This window comes from Canis lupus, chromosome 29 (genome assembly GCF_048164855.1).
Source record: "Canis lupus baileyi chromosome 29, mCanLup2.hap1, whole genome shotgun sequence".
In the NCBI taxonomy this organism is placed as follows: domain Eukaryota; kingdom Metazoa; phylum Chordata; class Mammalia; order Carnivora; family Canidae; genus Canis; species Canis lupus.
The window spans coordinates 28,379,272-28,400,367 of record NC_132866.1 but is presented as its reverse complement, the minus strand read 5'-3'; the positions used below and the strand labels follow the sequence as shown (position 1 = coordinate 28,400,367).

The window sequence follows — 21,096 nt, the reverse complement described above, 5'->3', positions numbered from 1 at the left end:
GTTCTAAAACGGGATGATGGTGATGATCACACAACTCAGTAAGTTTGCTAGACATCACTGAGTTATACATTTAAAATGAGTGAGTTTTATGGTATATAAATTACACCTATTTTCAAAGAACAAAGTTTCAGTGGATCTTCATGTTCTATGGTATAAAATACAAGTGCTTCAGCCTGGTCTTCAGGTCTTTTGTACCAGGCCCAGTTGTGACTTGCCATCCTGTTCCTCAACCCAGTACAGCCTCGCCACATTGCCTACTGTCTTCTGAGGATACCCTCATTGCCTGCCTTCTTGCTTTTTTGCTCGTGCTGTTTCACCTTAACCCAGCTCCCAATCTTGGGACTCCCTCACTTCCCCTTGCAATTGCTACTGTAATCAGTCTTATTGCTTTGCCTGTTATGTACTCATCCATGGTGCTAGCTCTTACAGTTAGGACATAATGTAGCCCTGCCGACACCCTGTTCCTGTTCTCCAGGATGATTGTTAGCCTCTAACCCAGAGCCTGGCACAGGTGCACACTTGTTAAATGAATGAACGAATGAAACTACTGTTGACTTTTCCTTTGTATCCAGCTGCTCTATCTCTAGCAAACTTTTCCAAGGAAATTCTATGCTTATATAACCTGTCAGTAAAGATCACAATTTCCTCTTAGATACATTGGGTGAACGCTATTTAGATAGGCCAGTCTGATATGGTCCAGAGGGTCAGCTTAAGATAAGTACCAAATCTGTAGTACCACAGGGTTGCCGCCTTACAACCCTTGCTAAATCCCTTAGTATTCTGATGAGATCCTGACACCCCAGGTAGTGAATCAAGACAGAAGGCTGTGAAGGCATTACTAATGCTATCACATACTAGGCCCTTTCTCTAGGACAATATCTACTGTAATTACTGAAGGCTTGGCTTGGTGGCCCTCAGAGAGCCCAAATTGTTCCTCTATAAAAGAATTCCTGTTTCTCTGGCAAATGTATCTAGTTATTATGGGGACTTCACTCATTCTAAACAGATGACCCTCATTCTCTAAAAGAGGAATGTACCCTCCTTGTCTATTTGAACTTTGGGTTGTTGTAAACAGGGAATACCTTCTATATATCAAAGCTGAGGTTGATACTCCTTCCCCCAAATTCCACTTCGAGTACCAGAATGTGTGCCCTAAAGTCAGAGTGTATGCAATGCCTCCCAAAACTAGAAGTGGAAGGATCCTGTGTGTTAGAGAGATATGATATTTTAAAAAATTGTTTCCAGCTTTAATGAGATATAATTAACATATAACATTGTGTACATTTAGGGCGTACAATGGTGTGATTCGATACATGCATATGTTGCAAAATGATTACCACAATAGGGTCAGTTAACACTTCTATCACTATTCACTATTATCTATGTGTTTCTGTGTGCATGTGGTGAGGATATTTAAGATATACCCTCTTTTCAAGTATATAATATAGGATCGTTAACTATACTCACCGTTCTGTACATTGGATCGCCCAAACTTATTCTTTTTACAGCTGGGAGTTTGCATCCTTTGACCAACATCTCATTTTATCCACTTCCCCAACCACTATCAACCACGTTATATTCTCTGCTTCTATGAGTTTGGATTTTTTTAGATTTCACATAGAGGTAAGATCTACAGTATTTGTCTTTCTCTGTCTAACTTATCCCATTTAGCCTGATGCATAAGGATATGATTTTAAGTACAAGTTTAACTCCCTCTTAAGCCATTTGACATCGGGCAAATTAATTAAACTTCCCTAAACTTCAGTTTCCTTCTGTATAGGATAGAGAAGAAACAGTTCCTCTCTCATGAGTTGGGTGGATCAGATAAGATAATGCATGTAAGGCCTTTTGCACAGTGCCTGGCATATTGTGAGGGCTCAATACATATTATTAGCAGTATTACTAGAGTAGCAGCAGCATGAAGCACTTATTCTGTGCTAGAGACCATGCAAGATGATGGCTATACAATTCATTCACTCAACATATATATACTTTACTACTAAAGGCTAACAGCTTTACTATTATTATTTTTTATCTAGAATAAAACCAACAAAGACTCCTGCCCATGTGGTGCATACATTCTGGTTAAGTGACAGACAATTGAGAGCAAAAAAGGGCAGTCTCTGTCCTCAAAACTACAAATAAGCAAGCACAACACTGGGGAAAATGTGATTGATGTAACCACTTGGGAGCACTAAGCAGGGTCACCTAATTTAGCTTTGGAGGTTCAGGGAGAGCATGCAGGAATTGAGGTGGATCAGAGGGTCCTGTCTTTCCCTGAGGTAGGTGTAATAATGGTCCCGAAAGAGGTCTACATCCTAATCTCTGGGATCTGGGAGTATGTGATGTTACATTGGCAGGGTGCAATGAAGTTTGCAGATGGAATTGAAGTTGTTTATCAGCTGATCTTGAGATAGAGGGATTACCCAGGTGGGCCCCGTGTAATCACAAATGTCCTTATGAGTGAAAGCAAAAGGTAGGAGGATCAGAGACCCAGTGATGAGATGTGAGAAAGTGGACAAATTTTAGGCATTTCCTACTTTCTGGGTTCTCAGTATCCTCAAAGCTGTCCCTGCCTGGACCAAGAAGTCTCCATTATTTCACAATTCTACATTACCTTACAGGGTACTAACTGGTTCTTTATTCCCCACAACAGCCTGGGGAGGAGGGTGTAGTAATTCCCATTCCAGAGGAGGGATTTGCCCAGAGTCACATAACTAAGTAGTGGAGGAGAGCCTGGACTCCACACTTTCCCTGGCAGTGAGCCCAACATTCTACTCAATCAATTCCAGTGACTACAGATATGCAGGAGAAGTAAGTTCCCACCAAGGAAATATGGGCAAATAAAGGAATACATGAAAACTTGCAAAGGAGTGGGAAGAGGTAGAAGGATATTCATATCAAGTAGGAAGGTGGGGAGTAGCTATCCTTCTTCCTTCTGTCAATCTCTCTAGATGCTAAACAAAGGAGAAAGGGAGTAGGGAATGTGGGAAAGAGAGAGAGAGAGAAGGGGGACATTGTGGGCTCTCAACCCACATCTCCAGTTATCTTGGTTGTAAATTTTCTATCATGCATCAGTAACTCTGAGCTTCTGCAGAGCAATCTCAATGTCATTTAACCCTGCTAAATAAATATTCATGGGCTGGACCTATAGATGAATCACACATCCAGCTCCATTCACATTGGCAAGCACTCTTGGAGATTTGGGTTTCAAGTGTTATGAAAGAGCAAGGCGAAGAGAGCCTGGCCAAGTGTGGAGAGTAAGGGAGGTTAATCCTCAGGAGACACCAAGCCCTTCCCAATTCTCCTTGCTGGAATATTCTTGCAATTTGTCACCTGGGGACCTTCCCCTGATCATCTCATCTAAACAGTTCTCCCGGGATCCCTGGGTGGCGCAGCGGTTTGGCGCCTGCCTTTGGCCCAGGGCGTGATCCTGGAGACCTGGGATCGAATCCCATGTCGGGCTCCCAGTGCATGGAGCCTGCTTCTCCCTCTGCCTGTTTCTCTGCCTCTGCCTCTGCCTCTCTCTCTCTCTCTCTCTCTCTCTCTCTGTGACTATCATAAATAAATTAAAAAAATTAAAAAATAAATAAATAAATAAACAGTTCTCCCCTGGTTATGCTTCGTCTTATCTCCTATTTATTTTTTTTCTCCTATTTATTTTAATCAGAGAATTTCACTTGTCAGTCTGTTAATTATCTTGCTTATTTCTTGCTTATTTATTTATTGTCTGTCTCCCCCAGTAGAAGGTAAACTCAGTGAAGGCCAAGACCAACTATCTTACTGTTTACTATGTAATATCTGAGCAAAATGATAGTTACTGTTTACTATGTAATATCTGGACAAAATGCTAGTTAAATTAAAGAATGAAGGAAGGAGATAATGTATGATAATGTATGAACTCATATCTGAGATCTGAATGAGCAGATGTTGACCCAATGAAAATGGTGGAGTGTTTGAGGCTATTTTTGAGAGGGAAGAGCTTGTTATTTCTCCTTATCCTCCCAATCATGTGGAGTCTGCAAGGGACTGTTTCTGGATTTCTTTTCCTTACCTGCACTTATTCCCAGATGATCTCATACACAAATCCCACTATAAGGTGATGACTCTCACATTTCTGTCTCTTGATGCTACTTCTCTGAACTCTAGAACTGTATTTCCAACTCTCCACTAGGATTTCTACTAGGCATTCCTGCCTACTACCACCCACCTCCTCCAGTCTCTGAACCTGCAAGAGCAGAGCCTTACAAATGCAAACTGTGTCCACAAATGCCACCAAATGAGGATGGATCAACTGGATTAGGAGAAACCAGTTCAGTCCCCCAGCACTTCCTTTCCCCTTGCCCTTCTTAATATTTCCCCAATGCACTTATTAATATCTGACATACTGTATATTTAATTGTCTTCTCTCCCTGTAAAAATATAAATACCTCATGGATAGAGAAGTGGTCTCTTTTATTTTCTGATGTGTCTCTAGTAACTAGATCTGGATATAGGTTGAATACTTGAGTGAGTGATTGATGGAATGATTCAATGCTCTTACTCACATAATCCCATCTAACCTTTACCTCATTCTTTCTTGAGGGACCATTATAACCCATTTGCATGTATGAGAACCCCTAAAATTTAAATAATTTTCCCAGATCATATAACTTATATTTGGCAAATCTGAAGATTAAATTAGCTTTCTGACTCCAAAGCTTTCTACAATGCCAGAGTGCCACTATCACATTGGCCTGGTTATATTATGAAACTGCCTCCAATTTGGCTTCCTGTTCTTAAAGGTCCTTGAAAAGAATTCTTCTTAAAAATTACTTCATCTGCTTATGTAAAAAGGAAATCTGTTTGTTATAAAAATGTAGAAAACATAGAAAAGAATAGGCATAAAAATAAAATGCTACTCCCAAACCCCATCAACTAGGAATAATCCCTGTTATCAACTGGTGACAGTCCTATCAGAATGACTCAAAATCTGCTCCTTCCCTCCTCTGCTTCCTCAAACTGACAAATATTCCACGATTGATCCAATTTCTCAGGCAAAACCTAGGACTTATCCATAATCCTCTTTTTATCTTACTCCTCCTGTCACCAAGTTACATGAACTCTGCTTTGAAGTGTATCTGGAAACTACTCTCACCTTGACCACTGTCATCCTAGGCTAGGCAACATATATTTCTTGCTTGAATGATGACAATAGCTTCACCATGTGTTTCTTGTTTAGATAATGACAATAGCCTCCTTGAATATTCTTCCTGTTTCTAATTTTGCTCCACTAGTTTTATTAACTACACCATAGCCAGAGTTTTGAAAACACAAATCAAATTACTTTCCAACTCGAAACAATTCAGTGATGTCCCCCATACTTAACAAAAAACTTGTATGTCATGTAAAGGCCCAATCAGCAATGGTCACACTGTCCTTTATATTCCTTGGACATACTAAGCTTATTTCTGCTCCAGGGCCTTTATACTTGCTGTTTTCCCCACCTGGAATGCACTTCTCCTAAATCTTCGTGTGGCTTTTCCCTCTACAAATTTAAGTTCATGCTCAAATACCACCACTTTTAGAGAGGCTGGCCCTGATCTCCCTCCCTACCTAAACTAGTTCCTGGCTGCCACCCCTTTCCATTCTCTATTCCTCTACTTGATTCCTCTTTATAATGCTTATCATTACCTAAAGGCATATTATGTAATTAGTTGTTCCTTTTTTTGTTCGTTGTATCTACTACTAAGATGTAAGTTGTGTGAAGTCAGTATTACTATCTTGTCTGTTTCACTGCTTTTCCTCCATGCTTAGAATGATACTTAGCACATACTAGGTGCTCAATAAATGTTTGTTAAATGAATGAGTGTGCAGATAGAATATACAAATAATTTTTACAAAAAAGGGATTATAGCCTTTATGCTTTTAAAAAATTACTATATTGAATATATTGAACAGAAGAAAAAGAAGTTGAAATAAAGCCAAAGGAATTGCTTACCTTTCAAAAAATATCTCTTCATAAGATGAAATAACAGTTGCTAAATAGTGGTTCTAAAGAAAAAGAAAAGCATAGAAATCATTAAGGGATGGTGATTGTTATGCTGTTAGGTTTTTCAACCACGTATTTCACTTTTAGGTGGTAACTAATCCACGCTGTGATTGGTCCTTTGTTTGTTCATTTATTCATTCAACAAGAATATATTGAATGTTTTGGTTTTTTTAGTATTTTTTTTAAATTTTTGTTTATTTATGATAGTCACAGAGAGAGAGAGGCAGAGACACAGGCAGAGGGAGAAGCAGGCTCCATGCACCAGGAGCCCACCGTGGGATTCGATCCCGGGTCTCCAGGATCGCGCCCTGGATCAAAGGCAGGCGCTAAACAGCTGCGCTACCCAGGGATCCCATATTGAACGTTTTGTGTCAAGCTCTGATATGGGGCTAGATAGTAAGGCAGGCAAGATCCTGCTCTCATGGTCTGTGTGTGTGTGTGTGTGTGTGTGTGTGTAGGAAGTAGAAAATAAACAGTGAAAACATAGTGATGGAGACATTTTCAGGTTTTACCAATGAAGAAAATGAAACAGTATGTGATAATATAGACTGGTCTAAGGTAGACTAGGGTGGGTTGGAGTAGCTGATTTGGATTGGGGGTCAGAGATGGCCTGCCATGTGCAAGTGACATTTGATTTGAGCTTTGCATCATTTTTTTTTAATTTTTCATTTATTTATGATAGTCACACACAGAGAGAGAGGCAGAGACACAGGCAGAGGGAGAAGCAGGCTCCATGCACCGGGAGCCTGACGTGGGATTTGATCCCGGGCCTCCAGGATCACGCCCTGGGCCAAAGGCAGGCGCCAAACCGCTGCGCCACCCAGGGATCCCTGAGCTTTGCATCATTAAAGGCAGTCAAAGAAATCTCCAGAGAACAAGCAGTCCAGGCAGATGTGAAGCTGAGGCATGCTCAGAGCAGTGATGATTGGCTGACCTTAGGGCCAGAGAGCCAGCCAGTGCAGGAGCTTGGACACCAGGGAGACCACATGTCTGAAAGGAGAGTAGGGAGGTGGCACACACCTCATTCATTTGGCAAGCAGTTCAGATTTTATTCTAAGAGCAAGGACAAGCTTTATTTAAACTGAGGGATGGCATGAAGTGAGCTCTCCCTTCTCCTAAAAGCCCCTTTGCAGTCCTATGGCTCTGGATTTCTGTTAGTCACATTACTTGATGCTGTAAGATTTATATTCAGTTCTGTGTTCAATTTTCCAAGTGTTGAGCTGTCTTTAAGATTTATTTTTATTGATTTATTTTTAAAAGATTTTGTTTATTTATTCATGAGAGACATAGAGAGTGAGGCAGAGACACAGGCAGAGGGAGAAGCAGACTTCTCATGGGGAGCCTGATGTGGGACTTGATTCTGGGACCCTGGGACCACGCCCTGAGCCAAAGGCAGATGCTCAATCCCTGAGCCACCCAGGCATCCCTGTCTTTTAGATTTAAAATGGTACAATGTTTATCATTATTGCTTAAAATTGTGGCTCCTCCTTCTCCCTTGGTTTTCTTTCAGATAGAAAATTAATTTGTTTCCTATCATTACATATATTTTTTTAAGATTTTATTTATTTATTCACAAGAGACGCCGAGACACAGGCAGAGGGAAAAGCAGGCTCCATGCAGGGAGCCCGATGTGGGACTCGATCCCGGGTCCCCAGGATCAGGCCCTGGGCTGAAGATGGCCCTAAACCGCTGAGCCACGAGGGCTGCTCCTCCCATCATTACATATTAAACAGTAAATTTGTAGAGATGAAAAAATACCTCAACATAAATGTAATTTAAACCTGAAAAAAGTTCTTTTTTTTCCCCCACGATATTAGGTTGATATCTTTCTACAGTGCATTTGTCTGGCCTTTCCAGTAAGTTTTGTTTACTAGTCAAAGCCTGCCATAAAGTCAAGGCCATCAGTGTCCTGTCCATTCTACCGTTCTTGACAATATAGTCCTCCTAAAAAGCCATGTCCTCTTGGTGCTTCAAGGCTCTGCTGAGCTCTTTGTAATGGCTTTATTTTCCTCTCTTATTTTTCTTCCTGAGTTCTTCCTGCAGCCACCTCCCTGCTATTCTGCCTTCCTGAATGGCTTGTCTTCTGATTTTCCAGGAGTGTTATCTGCCCTTCAACTCTCTATACCCATTAGGATTAGATAGAAAACTCCAAACAATTGTAGTTTTGCTTCTTTCTCAGACTAATGGAGTTTTGGAAGCAAGCAGTTCAAGACCAGGGTGATCATCAAGTGGCCCAGGCCCCTTCTTGTTTGTAGCTCTAGCAGTCTTACTTAACAGACGTGTACCTTATGCCTGGATGGATGGTCCAGTGCAGCCCATCATGTTTATATTCCTACCACCAGGAAGGAACCTACCTTCATCCTTTCAAAACAAACTTTGCACCCTCACACACTGCTGGTGGGAACAGATAAATGGAATGTGGTATGTACATATTTGGCAATAAAAAGGAATGAAGCACTAATACATGCTATAACATGGATGAACCTTGGAAACATTATGCTAAGTGAAAAAAGCTGTTTATAGAAAACCTACCTATTGCATGATTCCATTTGTATGTGGTGTATGTATTGTATCTCAATAAAGCTGCTGAAAAAATAAAAACAAAATCAAATTGCCCAGTTTTACACATGGCTGCCACTTAGCGTATCAGAGGCTAGAAGGTCGTCACATGGTCATGCAAGGGAAGCTGGTAAATGAAGTCTTGATCCCAGAGAGCCATCGCCCAGCTAAAAACCAGAGGTTCTGGACAATAAAAATAGAGGACAGAGACTGCAGAACACTGATCATCTCTGACCCACAGTAGCCAGACCTTAGACCTTGTTAAGCCTACCCACACGGAGGGTCACTGGATGTGCTTTCCAGGAACATGACACTTAATTTTAGGTAAATTTGATCTCTTTCCCAGAGTCTGTGCAGGGATGTGTTGACTTTGTGTCCTCACATATTTTAGATCAAAATTAATTTCATCTGGCAGTCATTCTTTATGGTTTTGTTTTATAATATTTTCCTTGTTTATTGAAAGCAGAAATTTGTTTTTAACTTTTTGCTCTTTTGCTTTCAGTTGGTTTTTTTTTTCCAGTTGGTTTCAAAGTTGGAAATGAATTCAAAACACCCTTTCCTACTACTTTTAACTCTAGTTTCTCAAGATAAATATGCTTGAATACATATTTTTTCTAAATGCAGCCCTTCTGGGATTTCGTAAAAGGTGAAGTCCTCCTGGAGTTTGCTCTACTTTTTGAATCTCGCACAGCCTCCAGTGTTGGACCTTCAGTGCTCTCTCTAGACAGGCTGCTCTTCCCCAGATACACTCCTCTCAGACCTCACCTCCCATGCTGTCTGCTCCAGTCAGATCTCACTTTTCAGTAAAAGGTTCTATATAAACTGTAGAGTGCTATGTATACATTGGCTGTATTTATTAATTTCTTACTGCCTTGATTAGGATGCTTTCCCCTTTTGTCTGTTCCTCAGGGACCTCAAATGCAACCCCTTTGAATCTAAACAGAACATCTCTTCTCTCATAGCAGCTCCTCTTAGGAAATGGCACCACCTGTTGCCCAAGTAGAAAACATGGGAGCCATGGGGACCATTCTGAATTCTCCCTTTTCACCCATTTCACAAATGTACTCATTCACTAAGGCCTCTCCATTATCTTCTTTGATGATCCTCATGACTGTCCTTGCTCTTCACCTCCACTGCCCCTGCCTCAGTTCTGTTCTCATCGATCCTGGACCACATCTGCCTTCCTGCCTGGGATTTAAACCCCTCCTGCTGCACGTGTCACACAGCAGCCAGCGTCATTTCTATTCAATGTAAACCACATCTCATCTCCCGCTTGCCCCTCCTATCACTGTTCAGATCCTTTACTGGTTCTCCACTCTCTGCTAAGTTCAAACCTCTTTGCCTGGTAACAAGGCCCTCTCTGGCCTGGTGTTTCCAGCCTGTCCCACATCAGATCGCCTCTCTTCTCCAATACCTCTCCTTCCTGCTAGCCATACAAAGCAACCCACAATCTTTCAACATCCTCTGCGGTTTTCCCTCCAATCTTTAAAAATTATGGTAAAATACGCCAACAGAAAATAGGTTTGCTATCCCTTTCTCTCCATTTGGAAGTTATCTGACTCCTATTTGTGTTTCAAAACTAAGTTCAGGCATCATTTTCTCTAAACCTTTCCTTTCATTTATCTCTGGTCTGATTTCAGTGTCCTTCCCTTGTGTTTCCATAAAACTGTGAATACTTCTCTACAAACATAGCATTATAACAAAACTTGTTTGTTGGCTTGTTTAAGTCCAAGGACAATATATTGTTTCTGGATTCCTAGTGCCTCATCTATACTTAAATAACAGAATTTAACAAATGTTCAAAAGCAATAACAAATAATGAACTATCTCCTCTGCATATACATTTTGTTGACTTTAGAACAGGTCAGGAAATGACTAAGTGGAATTCCAGAAACCCAGGATCTTTCACATGCCCTCACTAACCCTACTTCCAATAGGGCAATCATTGGTTCAGTGACATGTTGACTCAGATTGCCCTCCAGCCAGTGGAAAGCATGCATAGCATGGACTCTGAATCCGTTCTGTGTACCAGTATTGCCTAATTTGTCAATAGCCTGCACCTGTGTAATCCTCCTTGTTGGAGTAAAGTGGCTTTTCCTGAGTTTGAAAAATGCCACGTGTGTCTACTGATATGAAACTATATCAGGTATCAGGCAGAAGGTTAACTGAAAAAGAGGAGCCTGACTCTAAGTGATCTGGTCATCTGGGATGAAGGGACTAATATACATCAGACTTTGAGCAGCCTGCAAACTGGACCAGTAATGCATCATGGGTCCAAATGTAGTAGGGGGCAACTATATTTTATTGATTATAAGGTGCTTATATTTCACATTTTAGTGTCTCTAAAACTGGGATGTATCTTAAATTCAGAGAAATACAATATTATAATGAGAAGTATAAGAGAAATCCAATGTCACTATTATACTTGAGAAATATAATAACAAATATTGATTGACTAGTACCTAAGCCTGGAATTTCATACATTAATCCAGGAAACAGAGTGGTGAAAAAGCAATGAATGGCTTACAAATAATATCTAAAAAGTTCATTTTGCACTGGCTATGGGAGAATTTTCAGTGGCTTGAGAGTAAAAAACCATCACTTTTGAGCTCCTTCTAATTGTCAGAGAAAATACACACATTTCACTCATCCTCAACTGCCTAACCTTGGAAGGTAGGTGTTATTAATTCTACTTTATAGATGAAGATCCAGAAAGTCTGGTCCTGCCCAAAGTCACACAGCTAGAAAATGCCACAAATGATCAAATTTTAAAACCTGTTAGCTTGGTTCTATTCTATGCTCCCACCTGAAGCAAGCACTAACCCTAAAGATAAAAATAATTGTTATCTAAGACCAGAAGAAAAAAAATTTTTTTTTCGTTTGAGCAACTGGATCATTACTGAAGATCAAACATATCCCTTCCATGTTAGAAACTAACAGAGAAGATAAATAGGAAAGAGAGGCCTGAGCAAGCTTCTTGAATTTGGCTTATAAGGGCCCTGAGAATGGAAATTTATGAGAGTCATTTCATCCCAAACAACTATAAATACAAAGTTAAGTCCAGCTTCATGAAAAACTCAGAATTACAACTGACCATTCTGACAGGGTTTAGAAGATTACCTACTAGCCATGAAGTACTTACTAGTCATCATGTTTCTATTTTATCAGGACAATTTGTGCTAATTATTATTTTGTGTGTGTGTATATATATATATATTCTTCTTTTAAAAGTTTTATTAAGATATAATTAACATACTATAAAATTCCCCATTTAAATGTCCAGTTAACTAGTTTTTAGAAAACAGAGCTGTGCAGTCACCACTGCAATCTAATTTTAGAATATTTTCATCACTACCACCCCCACCCCCCAGAAAGCACCGCTCATTTGCCATCGCTTTCCAGCCCTATGCAACCATGAATCCACTGTCTCCATAGATTTGCCTGTTATAGACATTTCATATAAATGGAATCATACAGTATGTGATCTTTTGTGTCTGGCTTCTTTCATTTAGCATAATGTTTTCAAGGTTTATCCACATTGTAGTGTGTATCTGTCCTTCATTCCCTTTTTATGGCCAGATAGTATTCCAACACATGGCTCTTTTGCATTTTGTTTATCCACTCACCAGTTGATAGACGTGTGGATGTTTCCATTTTTTTTGTTATTATGAATAATGTTACTATGAATACTTTTTAAAAAAAGATTTTATTTATTTGAGAGAAAAAGAGAGAACATGAGTAGGACAGAGAGAGAGGGAGAAGCAGACTCCCCGCTGAGCTGGGGGCCCAATGTGGGACTCGATCCCAGGACCTGGGGTCATAACCTGAGCTCAAGGCAGCCACTCAACCGAGCCAACAGGTGCCCTCTATAAATACTCTTGTACAAGTTCTTGTGTGGATGTGTTTTATTTGTCCTGGGTCTATACCTTGGAATGAAATTGTTGGTCATATGGTAATTCTAAGGAATTGCCAAACTCTTTTCCAAAGTGGCTGCACCATTTTACATTCCCAGTAGAAATTTATGAAAATTCTAACTTTTCCCTATTTTTTAAGTACCTGTTATCTGTCTTTATTTTAGCCATCCTAGTGGGTGTGAAGTAACATCTCATTGTGGCTTTCATTTGCATTTCTCTGGTACTTAACAATCTTGAGAATCCTTTCATTTGTTTATTGGCCATTTGTATATCTTCACTGAAGAAATGTCTATTCAAGCCCTTTATCCATTTTTAAATTGGGTTGTCATTTTATTACTGAATTACCAGAGTTCTTTATATATTCTGGATACAAGTCCCGTATCATATATGATTTGCAAATATCTTTTCCCATTCAGAGGGCTGTCTTTTCACTTTTTTTTGAGGTTGTCCTTTGATACACAAAAACTTAAAATTTTGATGAAGTCTAACTTCTGTTTTTGTTGTTACTTGTACTTTTGGTGTCATTTCAAGAAACTACTGTCTAACTCAAGCTCATGATGATTTACTCCTATGTTTTCTTCTAAGAGTTTTATAGTTTTAATTCTCACATTTAATTTTTGTGTATGGTTTAAGGAAGAAGTCCAATTTCATTCTTTTGCATGTGGATATCCAGCTGTCCCAACCCCATTTGTGGAAAAGATTATTCTTTCCCCATTAAGTTGTCTTGACACCCTTATTGAAGATTAACTGACCATAAGTGTGAGGTTTTATTTCTGGATCTCAATCTATATGCCAGTGTCACACAGTCTTAATTACTATGGTTTTGTAGTGTTTTTTTTTTTTTTTTAAAACCCCAGGTATATATTTTTTTAAATAAAGAGAATTACAAAACATGGAAAAAGTCAGATCAGAAATTCTACTTATTTCTTTAATAGATCATTTTTTTGACATTGTAACATTAAGTACTATTACATAAAGCAAGATGAAGAAATTTTGCTTTATAATGAGAAAAGTCAATAAAACTTGCGAAGAAAAACAAAAACAAGCCAATTTGAAAATAAACACAGTCCATGCCAAACTAGTATAAAATGAAGCCAGACATTTTCAAAAAGAAAAAACTTTCTTCCCAATATTTTCTTTTTATGGTTTCTGAAATTGGCGAGACTCTCAAATTCAAAGGTTGCTGAGTTGTTCTGATTTGACATCTTTACACCACTCTTGTCCTTTGGCTTATCTTCTTCCTTAACAACTACTTTTTTTGTAGTTTCCTTTCTGTCTTCTTTGATGCTAGCTTTCTTTACTCTTTCCTCAAGATAGCCACATTTCTGACCTCCTTTTCCTTCATCCTCAGAATCTGAGAATCCCTCATCACAAGCTATTTATCTGATACTCATATAGAAATTCTCTTGTCTGAATCTTCTCCATCTTAATCTCCACTGTCTTCATGAACAGCATCTTCTGGAATAGCTTGCATCTGGATGCCAAGTGCATGAGGTAGTACGTGTACATTTTCAAATAAATGTTTTATCTTTTCCTTATATTCCATAGTGTTTCAGTTTGTCACGTTTGAAGGACTAATATGCAGTTTGAAGTCTGGTCCAAAATACTCAGTAATCATTTTATGGCAATTTATGGGGAACTGCAACAATTGAGGGCAACTAGTCTTATATGTCAAATATTGAACAACATTACAGATTATCTATCTACCTTCCCTAAGCATTAGTAATGGCATATTGAAAATTCTTACTTCTACACATTTAGCATGATCTTTGACTGTCATATTGAAGCAACTAAGTCTAACACCAAACAGTGAGTCTGCACCACACTGACACCACAGCAGTAGGTTGATACATCTCCATCACTTTTAGGGTAATAGGCTTACTTATCTTCCCATGACTCAATATCTATACCATCTCTCATTGGAAAGTTCACAGTAGAGTATTTGCCTTTTTCTGTACCAATATTCCTCAAGTCCCCATATTTATGGAATGATACAGTCATTATATGATCTGTGAATAAAAAGCTTCTTGAGCACCATCATCATGATGAATATCAATAATAATATATAAGACTCTCTGATGACACTTCAGTAATTCAAGGATGGCAAGTACAATATTATTAACACAACAGAATCCTAATTCTGATTTCTTAGTATGATGTAACCCTCCTGCCCAGTTAATAGCCACATTGGCTTGCTGTTGATTTAACTTCATAGCTCCAACCATCAAGTGAGAACTCACAAAATTCAGAGTCCATCAAACTCTGGAAATCATCTCCAACACTAAATTTCTACATCTGCTTACTATACTCAGACATGCTATCCAGTTTTATTGAATGTAAACATTTGATGTACTCATCACTGTGGTATTTTGTCATTCCTTCAGCAGTGGTTTTATGGGGACTGTATTATTTCCATTTTTCTATATAAGCCATAATTTAGCAACAAGTTATGGGTCATGAGGGTTCTATGAGGTTTCATGGGCTGATTCTGTCCATAATAATAATTTCCAGTATCACCATCATAGTAGTAGCTGACTTTCTTCTTACCACCTCCCTAACACTAGGCCATGGACTCCTAGACCACAGCTGGCTTCCCGCTCTAGCTCCTGCTCCTGCTGCTTGGCTGCCACCGAACTTGGGGGTGGCAGTGCGATAGAGAAGGGCAGGTTGGAGGGTGGAGAGAAAAGGGTGATGGGAGGGCTCAAGAGCACGTAGGGCATATAGTAAAATACTGACAGTGATTATCTTTGTAGATAAATTTTTTTTTTTTTTGCTTTTCTGCATTTTCCATTTCTTATGTTGAACACTTTTATCACTGAAATTAGAAACGAAGCATATCAACTATTATTTCTGAAAATACTAATCAAATGATTGGATAACAAGGAAAAACATGTATGCTGACCAATCCTAAATTATTTTTATGAACCTACAGGAAATATTAGCTGGGAGTCAACCAGCTCCAGCACAGAGGCAATGGTTATATGGGGCTCTGAATTTCAGAGGAGAAGAAGGAAGATGGCCAAGGTCTTTTTGATGGCCCCTGGCTCTAAGAATCAGAAAATAATGGTTAATAGTTCACATAAAAGAAAGGAACCTGTACATTTTGTTTTGGAAGTCTGTATTACAAAGCGGAGATCAACAAAAGCTTGCAAAAGCAAATTTGTCATCTGGTAACATACCTGATTTGAACTGACTTTCTTTAGTTTAAAAACCTGCATTGTATTCAGTTGCCAAACAACAAAATAGTTCCTGGATGACTTATCTGATCTTACTGGTGTACAGACTTAAATGGCTTCATCCAGGTTTGGAGAGTTGTAACAATTTGATTTGACTGATTTTGTTATCACCAGTGGATTACTTAGTTACGCCATAAATTCAGTGAAGCTAAAAATTTTCCAGAATGTGCATGTATGACTTGGGTGGATTTATTTGTATTTACCAAGGAAAAAAGGCACAAAGTATTCTGTTTACCTGAAACTATTTTTATCCAAAAAGTGTCCTGGATCAAACTTTTCTGGGTTGGGAAACTCCTTGCAAGTGAAAAAGACCAAAGACAGTAATGCAATACAGTAGTGCCCTGAAACCAAGAAATGGAGAGTGGAATGGTACTTTATCACACTTATCCTTGGTTCATAAAAACAAATCTAACACTCTTAATTATAGTGGATTGAACAGGACTCTTAAACTAGCCTAATGAGTGGCTGGCTAGAGTTATGGCTATTTTACACACTCTCATATATTACCTTTACCCGAGTAGTAAGATGGTTCTTAGTAGGAAGAGCAGTATTATGGTCAATGTGCAATAGTCAGTTGTTGAAAAACTAGGATTTGCAATCCATATCATCTAGACAATGAACTACTAGAATTGCTGTACCAAATCAGGAGCTTACAGAAAATTTTTTCCTTTCTGAATCCAGATGTGAATGAAAGAAAATGAGATAATGAAACTGCTGAATCAAGCCCCACTTCCTTTGCTTATAAAATGGGGTGAGGTAACCAAAACAACAGGCTTTCTTCCTTTTTCACAAAGATTTTTGTGAAGATTAAATGAGAAAATAATACCAATACTCACAATTTATATTGGTCCCTTCACATTTACCTGACACTGCACTTATTAGTTTTTTTAGAAATCTCATTTAATTTTCACTTTAGCCATGTCCAGCAGACTCTCTTTGTTCATGTGGTGTAAACAAGGAAACTGACATTCAGAAAGAAGAAATAATTGGAGATTAAATTTAGCAAGTGGCATGGCTAGAACTTGAACCGGGTTCTATCTGATTATAAAGCATCTCTATTTAAGTGAAAGCTTCCTTTTTCCATTTTTACTTTATTTTGTATTTCCTTAAACATTATTTTACAATGATTGGAGTAGGTAATACTTGTACATGGTATAAAATATAAGAAAATATACAAAAGGGTGAAAAGTGAAAATGAATCTGTCTTTCCCTATACTCTTCTGGTTCCTTCTCAATGTAATTATTGTTACCCACTTATGATATAAATCGCTTAGCGATTTACAGAGAGAAAAAAAAAGACACATATATACATCCCTTATTTTTACACAAAAAGTAACTTCCTATGGTGGTTGTTGTTTGCTTATTATTCCACTTTATTAAAATAAGGGAGTTGAAAAAATTCTTTTGAAATGAATTTTTAGGGACGCCTAGTAGCTAGCAGTTGAGCATCTGCCTTTGGCTCAGGGCATGATCCCAAGTCCGGGGATCAAGTCCCACATCAGGCTCCCTGTGAGGAGCCTGCTTCTCTCTGTGTGTCTCTCATGAATAAATAAATAATATCTTTAAAAAAATGAATATTCAAGGAAGCTTCCAGTCTTTAAATATCACAAATATTGCTACAATGAATATTTTTAGTTTGGGGGAAGTATTCATTAAGGATAAGTTCCAAGTAATGAAGGTACTTTTTAAATTGTGTGTTTTAAATTTTGATGAATACTGCCATATTGGCTTCTATAAGTATTTTATTTAGTTTACAGTTTAACATTCTCTGTGTATATATTTGAGCCACCAAGAACAAATTTTCATGTAAGATGTAAGATAGGGATATATATTGTTTCCAATTCCCCCAGAGTTTTCTAACTTCTATTGAATAATCCGTATTTTTCAGTTTATTCCTATACTTTAATTGATCTATTAAAGAAGCTGTAGTACACAGCTTCAATAACTGTGACTTTAAGATTTTATTTGAGAGAGCAATCAAGGGGGGGGAGGTAGTGGGAGGAGTGGTGGAGGGAGAGGGACAAGCAGACTCCACACGGAGCATGGAAGTGGATGTGAGGCTTGATCCCACGACTCTGAGATCATGACCTGAGCTGAAATCAAGAGTCAGACACTTCACCAACTGAGACACCCAGGGGCCCCAGTAACTGTGACTTTATATTTTAACATTATGTAGTGTTATTGTGACTATTCTTTTAAAATTTTCCCTACAAATTTGGGATGTTTTATCCTAAATCCTAAGCATTTTATCCTTTTAAACTTGCCTTCATTATGTCTTTTTAAAGGTTTTATTTTATATAGGGTAGCAATTGATTGTTTTAAAATAATAAATTTGTGGGCAGCCAGGGTGGCTCAGTGGTTTAGTGCCACCTTCAGCCCAGGGCCTGATCCTGGGGACCCAAGATCGAGTCCCATGTTGGGCTCCCTGCATGGAGCCTGCTTCTCCCTCTGCCTGTATCTCTGCCTCTGTCTCTCATGAATAAAATCTTTAAAATAATAATAAATTTGTGAGGCACCTGAGTGGCTCAGTTGTTTAAGCATCCAACTCTTGATTTTGGATCTCAGCGTCATGAGATCAGACCTATGTTGGGCTCCATGCTCAGCTTAGAGTTGGCCTGAGATTCTCTCCTTCTCCCCTGCCCCTTCCCCCATTCATGATATTTCTAGAGTAAATAAAATCTTTAAAGTAATAAATTCATATCTAACCACTGAACAATTCTATTTTTGCAGTTGTGTTCAGAAAATTTTCTTTTATCTTCCAGGTACAATTATACCATCTACAAATCTGCCTCCCTTGAAATTTTTTTTTCATTCCTGTTTTCTAATTCTAGTAATGGTAGATAGATTTATTTTTTTTTAAAGATTTTATTTATTTATTCATGAGAGACACAGAAAGAGAGAAGCAGACTCCATACAGGGAGCTCAACGTGGGACCTGATCCTGGTACTCCAGGATCACGCCCTGAGTCGAAGACAGATGTGCTTAACTGCTGATCCACCCAGGCGTCCCATAGATTTGTTTTATTCCTGGTATTAATGGGGATCCTTTTAGTTTTTTATCATTTAGCCTTATTTGAGAAATGTTTTCTCTGGCTAAAGAAGTATTCAGTCTCATTTTATTAAGGATTTAAAAAATTAAAAATGGATGTTAATATCAAAAGCATTTTCTGTACAAATGAGATATCATGTGATTGTCCCCTAAATTCTACTTACATGGTGAATTTTTTGTTTTTTTTAGAGAAAGACAGTGAGCTTGAGGGTGTGGGAGTGGGGGCGGGGAGGGGTAGTGGGAGAGGGATAGGGAGAGAATCTTAAGCAGGCTCCATGCCCAGCAGAGAGTCTGATGTCCGGCTCTTATTTCATGACCCTGAGATCATGACCTGAGCTGAAATAAAGAGTCAGACACTTGACTGAGCCACGCAGATGGCCCTACATGGTTAATTTTACTAAACGAGATTTTAGACCATTCCTGTATTCCTGATTATCTTCACTTGATGGTGGTGTAGTTATTTTCAATGTGATGCTAGACTATGTGTTAGTAGACTTTTGCACTGTTATTTTTAAGATTGGTAACTGTTTTTGTTTTATAGTATTTTGGTCAGGTTTAGCACCTTTTCTTCCTCTTCTATTCTTTGGAACTGTTTAAATGTAAAACCCAACCCCTTAATCACTACAGAAGACTGACTACAACCTCAGTGCACATATGTTTTGGCAAATGCAAAGTGCTCTGTAAATATTAACCATAAATATTAACCATTAGAGGCAGCAGTAGCCCAAATGTCTTGGTTTGTAATGTCCTGGAAGAGAATTTGGGCTAAAGAAGGTTGACAGTTGGCTTGGGTACCTTAGAGCTGCAAACACATTTTCTATCTCTTCTTCCTTTTTCAAATCCATCATAAAAAATCAGAGTTCAGTTCCCATGAGATTCTTATTGCTAGATATCACTGCCCCCTTTATATTCTGTATCAGAGTGGGATGGGGCCTGGGAACCCCAGATCAGCCTCCCCCACTCCAGGAAGGCAGAAATGTACCCCAACAATTACCATGCAGAAAGCATTATGCTAGTTGCATAAAAATATGTTGCTGAACCCACTGAAGAGCCCCTCGAGGATGTATAAACAAGCTCAGAGATGTTACATAACTTCCCACAGTTACTTACACAGTAAGTCCTCACACAGACACTCTACCTTAACTTCTACATCTTTTCCCCCCACTACTTACTTTCCTGCATTTCACATTCATCCTTTTGTTTTTTCAAGTGACAAAACTGGCCAACTCATATGGGACAGGCATGAGCAATAGATATCAGCCCAAGTAAGAGGAGAATCACAGTCCCTGCCCCTGGAGAGCTGAACACTTGTGAGGAAAGACATTAAACAGGTAAAGTGAGGTGTGTGAAATGTTACAAAGACAGAAATGTGGAGTGCTGACCTGAGCCAGCAGTTTAGAATTACCTGTCTGAAGAAGTAAAGATTCATCAGGAGTTAGCAAAGTAAAGTTGGAGTTACAAGGGGAAAAAAACTAGCCATGTGGATGGAACAATGTATGTAAAGAGACACAAAAAAGGCACATTCAAGAACCCGGGCTGGAGAGGCCAGTGGGGGCCAGATCACAGCTTTCTATGCACACACCTAGGACTTAATCCCAAAGCAACCAGAAGCCACAACTTCTAATTCACAAAATTCCTTTTTCCATAGCAAGTTCTAAATTACTTCATTTTAATACCCACCAAAGCCTATAGGATAACTGGTTTTAGTTAAATTTCCCTGGTCTGCAGAAGCAGATATACAATACTATGGGGTTGGAGCCCACAGAAACCCAAGTAAAGGGGTGCTTGCCCCAAAACTCCCAATTACCAAACCCTGATACCCAACATCACTGTGAAACTGTTCCCCAGGAAGGAAAGGTTGAGAGCTTAGGAAGAGCAGGTCCAGCCCTGGCTCTTGGACTAACATCTGAATTAGTGAAGTTAGTTACATCATACCACTGCCAGTTATAATTTGTACAATTTGTCCTTCCTCTACCTCAGTAAAACCACCATTTCCCTTCTTTACTTCTTAGACTCTGAAGGGCACAATGCTCCAGGCTCCCTCTTTCCTCCTCTGATGCTGGCCACATCCCACCAAGAAACACAACATTCCTTGTTAAATTCTGTGAGTTAGGAAGAGTGGAAACCCTGCTTTCAAAATTCTTATACTCGGGAAGCAGTATTCTGAGAAGAGTATAAGAAAAGCCTTTGCAGTTGAGTTAAACTAGTAAATAAACTGGCTACCTAGATGAAATGGGCAAGACAGTCTTAGCAACGTGTTAAATCAACAGAAAAGAATGGAGACATAGGAAAAAAAAATACAAATCAC

The 21,096-nt window shown here is 38.9% G+C and overlaps 1 protein-coding gene and 1 pseudogene across 1 annotated transcript in view; both read right to left on the bottom strand.

Annotated features, from left to right (window-relative positions):
- CPN1 (carboxypeptidase N subunit 1) overlaps positions 1-6,017 on the bottom strand; it is a 33,703-nt gene extending 27,686 nt beyond the window's left edge. The window contains exon 1 of the mRNA XM_072805709.1: positions 5,981-6,017. Coding sequence (XP_072661810.1) covers positions 5,981-6,002 — 22 coding nt within the window. The 5' untranslated portion in view covers positions 6,003-6,017. The remainder of the gene's footprint in view (positions 1-5,980) is intronic.
- Positions 6,018-13,460: 7,443 nt separating this feature from the next.
- On the bottom strand, positions 13,461-15,073 carry LOC140621004 (histone deacetylase 2 pseudogene; annotated as a pseudogene).
- Between the last annotated feature and the right edge of the window lie 6,023 nt (positions 15,074-21,096).